This window comes from Triticum urartu, chromosome 4 (genome assembly GCF_003073215.2).
Source record: "Triticum urartu cultivar G1812 chromosome 4, Tu2.1, whole genome shotgun sequence".
Taxonomy (NCBI): Eukaryota; Viridiplantae; Streptophyta; class Magnoliopsida; order Poales; family Poaceae; genus Triticum; species Triticum urartu.
This window is the reverse complement of record NC_053025.1, coordinates 63447421-63455251: the sequence shown is the minus strand read 5'-3', so window position 1 is coordinate 63455251 and position 7831 is coordinate 63447421. Positions and strand designations below refer to the sequence as shown.

At 42.5% G+C, this 7831-nt stretch overlaps 2 protein-coding genes across 4 annotated transcripts; one reads left to right on the top strand and one right to left on the bottom strand.

Annotated features, from left to right (window-relative positions):
• Positions 1 to 654: 654 nt before the first annotated feature.
• Positions 655 to 5565, top strand: LOC125550684 (the record flags this gene model as incomplete). Of its 3 annotated transcripts, none has more annotated exon segments than XM_048713738.1 (11): positions 655 to 731; positions 810 to 885; positions 969 to 1041; positions 1138 to 1189; positions 1271 to 1332; positions 1966 to 2029; positions 2732 to 2789; positions 2877 to 2963; positions 4186 to 4279; positions 5131 to 5255; positions 5335 to 5565. In XM_048713738.1, coding segments are annotated over 10 exon segments (736 nt in total), but the record flags the coding sequence as incomplete, so codon positions are not given.
• Positions 5517 to 6730, bottom strand: LOC125550683 (tetrapyrrole-binding protein, chloroplastic-like). Its single transcript, XM_048713735.1, has one exon. It carries the CDS (start codon positions 6707 to 6709, stop codon positions 5663 to 5665), a length of 1047 nt encoding a protein of 348 aa, XP_048569692.1. The 5' UTR covers positions 6710 to 6730; the 3' UTR covers positions 5517 to 5662.
• Positions 6731 to 7831: the final 1101 nt, after the last annotated feature.

Genomic DNA, 7831 nt, shown 5'->3' with positions numbered 1-7831 from the left:
GTTCCCCGCAAACCCCCCGCCTCCCCTGTCCAGCGTCGCATCCTGGAAATGCGAGCGCTCTCATCGTCGCCACCCGCAGCTCTAAACTATTTCGAAATCCATCCGTTCCGTGGTAGTTCTTCCGTGTTTGCTGCGGCCTGGCACCGTTGGGACTTGGGAGCCTCACCAGTTGCTCCGCGGCTCTAAATTACTTGATTAATTACATGCTCGTTGCTGTCTGTGATTATGTTTCTGGAACGAGGCCTCATGCTCGATTATGTTTGTGGAATTACGCCTCATGTTTGATTATGGTTTGTGGAATTTTAATTGTGGGGTTGGGATCCTGGACTATGTTTGGCGCAATTATGCTTTCTGCTCAACACATTGCTACACCATGGTGTGTATGTTTTCATTTTCTTGGTTTTTATTTACTGTCACAATGTCAGAAGAAATGATTATATCAGATACTTTTAAGTGATGAGCTAAATATATGGTAATTACTCTATTCAAATGGTGCTCTGTGCCGGGGCAAAGGTTTCACTGCACATCCCACCATGAGTCCATGATTATCAATGTTTCTCCATTCTAGTGTTAGTACAGTTCCAGATGCAAGCTTGACATACGGATGTTATTCACTAAATCTGAAGCCACAACTTGATTGCAAGTCTTGTTCAGGAAGGACATTGGTTTTGCTGCACCCATCATATGCAGGACAACTGTTCAAGGACGGCATTTGATATCAGATGATAACGGTAATACACCTGTGCCTCTCTCCTGCTTAGATATACCGTGTTGTAAACTTATGCTCCCTTGTGAACACATTCTTTTAGGTTATGTATGTTCTGCCCTTTCGATTGATCCATGGTCTCGCTGCTGCCCACAAACAGGAGAACGCTTCTCCTGTCAGTGAGTTTCTTACCTTTTGTTGCACAAATGTCGTAGAAAGATGGCAACACTATAAATCTAACACAGTTCATCGCACCATGCAGGGGCTGCAACCTTGATTCGCAGTGCTGCAACTCTTACGAGTATTGTGTTTCTTGCTGCTTGAATCCTTCTATGGTAAATCTTACATTCTTACTAGCAGTACTGGATTTGGCATAGGAAGATTGAAAGAAATGAGTTATTTCCTGTGTTATTTACTCATCCTTTTGACAGACCAAGGAAGCAGATGTTCTGAAGTTGAAGGTAGCTAAGCCAGTCACTGCTGGTAAGATTTTTGTAGTTATTGTTTGGTGTATCTTGAGAACTTTAATGTGTCAGAAGAAGTTTACACTTTATTATCCTCTAGGAACTTACGCCAATATCTTCGATTTCTGCATGGGAAGATGCCGCCATAGTTCTGCAAGCGTGGTATGCGTTCTTTCTTAGCGTGCAAATATAAGGCCAAAATCACTGTTTTGTCCTTTCTAATGAAGTTTAGCACTAATTGACCCCAATTGGAAAAACAATTCGCGATCTGACCCTTTTAGGAAACACCACCCACCGTGGCGTATTGTTTACACAGAAAATGCCATGGTCAACGGCGTTTGCGCTCTGAACCATGCCTGGCTGATCTGCTGTCGCGGCATGGTCAATACGATTAGTCATGTCTTGGCGTTTGACATTGCCGCGTTAGCAGGTCAGCGGGCATGGGCCAGGGCGCAAACACCGTTGACCATGGTGTTTCCTGCGTAAACAATAAGCCCTGATACAGTGGGTGGCATTTCCTAAAAGGTTCAGACCGTGAAATCTTTTTCAGGTAGAGTCAATTAGTGCTAAACTTCATTAAAAGAGTCAAAACAGTGATTTTGGCTCTAATATGAATGTTTCAGGACACCTTTTACATGAATATCTATAATAGGAACAGAGCTCCAGTATATTTTCATCCTTGCAGTGTCTTATTTTGTTGGCAATCTGGCATGTTATAAATTCAACAACTACAAGTTAAAATTATCTGGTAAACAATTTTTCCTTTCAGTCTAAGTTGTTCTTTGAATCTACCAGGTCCATGAAAATGCATATTTGAGTGATTTCCATCATTGCTTTCTGGTGCAGCAAAATTCATCGGGTACAAATTATATTCTTACATCTTGGCTAAGTTACCACATTCTCTAGTAATAGCATCTGTTCACCATCATTTCTAGTACCTAAATTATTTAGCTAATGCACTATTTCCTCATGAGATTCAAATTGAACCGCCCATTAGGAGTGGATACGAGCCAAGCTCCACTTGGCTCAGCTCACTTGATGTTACATGCTACGAGCCAGAAGTGGTGGCCTAGCCCCGTTCATAAAGGCCAAGCCAGTTCACTTTGGCTCATGGCATGACTGTGGAACAGCAGCCAGCACTAGTCACACCAAAATAAAGTACAGGAAGCAGTTTGTTAGCATTTTTCATTTTATCATTTCATTGCCTGTCTATCTGTCAGTTAGATTCAATCAGTTAGTTATCCTCTGTTAGAGATTTATAACAAGCTTGATAGGTCCGATAATAGTGCATGGGTAGGGGGATTTTCTTGAGTTTTGTAAGGAAGATAGGAACCTGAGATTTGTTGGCATTGGTTGGGGACTACTTTTGCTGTTGAATTCTTGGATGTGTTGTAGAAAACAAGAATTAGACCTCTGATCACTTCCTTTCTAGTTTCAAGCTTAGTCTGAGCTGGGCCCAGTAAGTGCACAAGCTGCTAACTTCTTGTCCACTACTAATGCCAACATTGTCACGTTCTTGAAGTTATGCATTAGGAAATGACTATGTATAACTATTTAGCAGGATCAACTGAATCTAATTTTGGATCAAGGTTGGATGGCATTAACGTCATTTTGGGAAGGTAAGGTCTTTCCAATTTAAGCTCTAAATGTAGTTCAGTGAATGATGCCCATGGGAATTTCCTTATGTAATCAAACCTGAAATTTAGGCAGGGGGAATCATGTAGTTCTGCATGCAGAGCAAAAGGACAATCATGTGTTCCAAGCAGGCTTTCTGAGTTGAACAAATGTCAGATGTAAGTTTATTTAAAGTATCTAATATTTCTATGATTTCCGTTCAAATAATACATCATTGTAAATATTATTGTTTGATGATTATCCTCAGATGTTTTTCCTGATAGAATAATTTTAGTCTGAATGACTACTCGAGTAGCAAGTTCCACTGTGATTATGTTGAGTGCTTTTATGGAAATAACATTTTTTTGTATGATTGCACGCGACCCAGTTAATTGTTTTGTTGTATAGTCTGAACGACACAGTTCTTTAGATGAAAATTGACGATGAACTGATATTCTAAAGTTGATATGAACCAGTATTTTAAAGGAAGTCACTATTTACATCTGTTTTGGGCCTTCAGGGCTTTAAAGCATGCCGTCGTTCTAATCAGCTGTTTTGCTCCATCCCATATCCAGTTACGCAATCTGAATATGAAAGCAATCTCTTTGCTGGAGAAGTTTCAGATATCTACACGCTTCCAAGTTCTGAATTATCAACTACTGCTTACTTGATTAAATGAAACAATTCTAGCAGAAGTTTGTAAATGATAAAGCAAAACACTTAATTGGAGAAGAGACAGGATCGTGTATAGTGGAGTGATGGATGTTAAGGAAAACACCATATATCTTATACAGTGGAGTGATGGAAGCTAAGAAAAGCATCATATATCTTGATAAAAGTCTGCAGCCTATTTTGTGCATAATCTAAAATTTTACGTTGTAGTTGTCCATATGAGGTGGATTTCATATCACGTGTGATTGCCAAAATTAAAGTGGTGAACCAAGTTTCAATATAAAACATATTCTTAGAGTGCCTATAATTACTGACAGCAGTATTGTTAACATGTAGATTCTTCAGAAAATAATCATTCTGAACCTCATATGAGGCTTTTCTATTACCAGTGTGATTTTGGTCTTTTTGTCACTAACATAATTTATGAAACACTGTTATTTGGTCTTATTTATCATTACTCATCTAGGATATCCAAATACTAGTAACTAGTAAGTTACATATGCTTATGGTTCTTGCTATAAAACCATCTCTGCTGCACTTCTATTTTAAACAAATTCCGTTTCAAAAATTTTTTTAAACAAATTCTTTCATGTCGCAAATCAGCACGAGGAAAATTTAGTCGGGGAGTCTGATTTGTAATGAGTTGTGTCGATCTTTTTATCTGATTATTTATCAATTCAAGAAAAAAAAATCAGCATTTGCTTGCTCATGTTTTATTATTGAAACCAGTTTGCAGAAATATATGAGATGCAAAAATGGTTGCTTTCCCAGTCTTGGGCCCGATCAACCTGCCGAAGTTGTAGACGAAGCTCCAAAAAATTTGGTATGACTAATGCATTATTTTGTATTTGCTGATTTCCCATATAATGGTTATCTCCTGTATATTTATGTTGTTTGACCACATGCAGACTGTTAAGAGTCTCTCTCTAGAAAAAGGATGTTTTGATATGCATAAAATAAATTTTGTTTATGTGTATACTTCTGGCCATTTTCCAACTCGAAAGTGTCCGCAAATGTGCTGACCACCCCTCAAAATAGTCAACTACCATGATTTTTCTTCAATTTCTTTATCTCCAGAATGTTATCTCTCGGCAATCTCCATGGAAGATATGCTGCACTTGACTTTTATACATACTTGCAATTTAAGAAGGCTGATATTAGCTACTCACTAATATTACTAACAACTTCGTTGTGAGAATCAACCCTGAGAATACCATTTTCCTTGTCCTTTTGACCTCAACTAAGCGGCCATCTCAACTAGGCAAGGAATCAAGCATTAGCAGTTTAGCACAATACATATGACTTCATGACTTACAACCCCATAGTTGTTGTGACTGCTATTTCTTGGATGTAAAAAATCAGGATTATCTAGAAAGCTTAGTATTTTTGTGCGTGTGGGAAGCACACATGCGCCACACTCACAAAGGCATTTGCCTTTAGACCTTTTGGTGTTCAAACTGCAGAGGGAACCAACACATCTAGTGCCATGACCTGCAAAATAAACTTACAGAAAATAGCATCGCTCGCCCAGATATTTCGATATATTCATATAGCTGATGCTTGCATTATTCTGTCTGAGTGCGCGCGCACGGACTGCGTGTGCTGGACATGTCTAAGAGTGTTGGCGAAGAGACTTAAAACATGGAACTAATTTTCGTTTGGCTGCTGTTTCAGAATCCTGGAGCGTGCTTGTACATGCAGATGGATGACCGCCTCACCTGTGATGGCTCACATCAACATACCCGGAGGCTCTGCCCTTGTGCATGAAACGGGAAAAAATAGCGTCAATAGTAAGAAAGGTATAATTTTTTTCCTCAAATGTCTCATCAGGTTTTAGAGATTCATCAGCAAAATTGTTCTCACTCACACCAGTCACAGTCACTTGCCAGGAAACAAGCGGAGGTAATCCGCCGAAAGCTGACGGCTCAAAATGGCATGGCCATTTCTGCACCGAGTTTCCAAATGGCGTATCGCATAAGAACATATTTTCGCTTTGTCCTGCGCATGCAGTTCATCTTTTGCATGTCCAGATGCAATCATCCTTGTCCAGAACAAGCAGCTTCTCAAACACTTATCTTTATAATATATATGGTCACAAATTTGCATGCATGTTCAGTACAGAAACAACCAAAACGAACTACAGAAACATGACTTTTTTTAAAATCAGCTGCCCCATTGACAGCATCATCACAAACTTGCACGCTCCTTAAAAGGAGTAGTCAGGCTTGAAATCTGTCAAACTCTTTGACCTCCCCCTGCTTTTCTTGTCATCCTTGTTATTCTGACCAGTGGCACTGCCCGTGCCAGCCTCCTCATCTGCTGCAGCTGCCTCCTCTTCCTCGCAGTCGAAGGCGGGGTGGGTGAAGATGTTCTCCAGGAGTCGCGTGCCCCTGAGGGCGTTGGTGAGGGGCAGGTGGCCCTCCGGCGTGTCGTCGGTGAGCTCCCAGATGAACTCGTCCGGGAAGGCCCTGTAGTTGAACTGCTCCACCTCGGTGTCCAGCTTCTTCATCCACCCGATCCTGATGAAGAAGCGGGTGAACTCGCGCAGCGATTTCTCCCAAACCCGGCGCTGCACGCTGTACCCGAACCTGCCGCCGCTGTGCTCCAGCCAGAGCGCGTCCACGGCGCGCAGGTCCTCCACGGAGATGAACTGGACCTCCGAGAAGAAGACGTACCCTCGGCGGCGCGCGGCCTCGCCGGCGAGGACGATGAGGAGGGCCCGGGTGGTCTCGTCGGCCTGCCGGTAGTCCCCCGCCGCCAGCTGCTGGCCCAGGAGCTCCAGCGAGGGGGTGGGCGGCGAGGTTGTCGCCGCCGGAGTCGGGGCCGGCGAGTTGGCGGTTGTGGTCACCGAGGAGGAGCCGCTGGCGAAGAGCTTGAATGAAATGCTGTTGCTGGCGGTGGTGGTGGTGAGCTTGAGGAGCGCGGGAGGGGAGCCGTCGTGGGTGGCGCTGCTGAGGAAAGAATGGTGGTGCTGGGGGAGGAAGGACTGGAGGGAAGCATTTGCCATGGCTGGCTGGCCGGCCGGCGAAGAGGCGGCTGAGGATGGATGGAGGGGAGCGGAGGAAAGGGAGGGAAACGCTGATAAAGGAGTGGATGGGGTTTTGTCGGGGGATTGGTTGCACTTGGTGGTGGCTGCGGTGCGCGAAGGGAGACCTGAGGCTGAGGCTGTGGGCGCGTGGTCTACTGCTTGTCTGTGTGCTCTTCCTCTGTGTTGTGAAAAATTATGGATTTCCGTGGTTTTGTAGGGGTGCATCTGGAGGGGAATACAGAGGAGCGCTGCGATTGGTGGGTTCTGGGTGAGACGAGGATACTGGCTATCGCAGCTCAACGCATGTGTTTGTTTGCAGGGGAGGGGAGGGGAGGTGAGGTGGGCAGGCTGCGTCCGTGGAACATTCTTGTTATATTCTGCTGCTTCATTTTGTTGGTTCACAAGAAACTAAAACATTTTCTTATCCGCGTATCTGATTTTCGGTACTTTTGGGCGAGATAGCCCCGGCCGCTTCGGTCCAGTTTGTATTTTTGGAAAATGGAGGATAGAACACCCCACCCTCTACATCATTGGATGGTTGGATACATATATGCAAGGCTTAGTAAATCAAAACTAACTCAAAAGAGTTACTAGTCCAGTTGGATTTTGGTTTCATTATTATTACGTAATTATGTTGGTTGTGATTGAACATGGTATGGTAAGCCTCTTTTCTTTTGACTAGATAATTACCCATCCATTGCAACGCGATATAGATGTTCTAGTACTTCCTTCGTTCCGAATTACTTGTCTTAGATTTCTTCAGATACGGAGGTATCTAGCATTAAAATGAGTCTAGATACATCCGTATCTAGACAAATCCAAGACAAGTAATTCGGAACGGAGGGAGTACATTACTAGGTGATTAGCTGCTCATATTAACGCGATTGTGCAAATAAATGTTACCATACCCGTGATATATTACTTCAGGATTTTATTTGTAATCACTTACTGGCTTACCAAAGCAAATACAAGTTTATTCTATAAATCAATAAAAGGTGAGACAATTAAGACCATTGAAATTATGCTCAGAAACAGGATGAAAGGTTGAACGAAGCACTCCGCCGGGTAGGAAAAGAAATGCTATTCTTTTTTTTAAGTAGTATACTAGATGAAGGCCAAGTTCAACCAAGTGGTGATATGCCAAACATTGAGGACCAAGATCAAGACCCTCATAGTTTGACTTGAATAACTAAGAAACATCCTAAAAGATCCATCCATTACGTAGCAAGGTACATGAAAACTTTTATCAAATATCGTGAGACATTTTCACCTATTTCGTAAACCTGTAATATGAGCCAAAGCAAAAGTTTACGCTTTTTGATCACATTTAGGTTGGTCTCTATTTTT

Bases quoted from the DNA above. Each gene is read 5' to 3' on its own strand.
- LOC125550683 (XM_048713735.1), bottom strand. From the start codon at position 6,709: ATGCACCCCTACAAAACCACGGAAATCCATAATTTTTCACAACACAGA.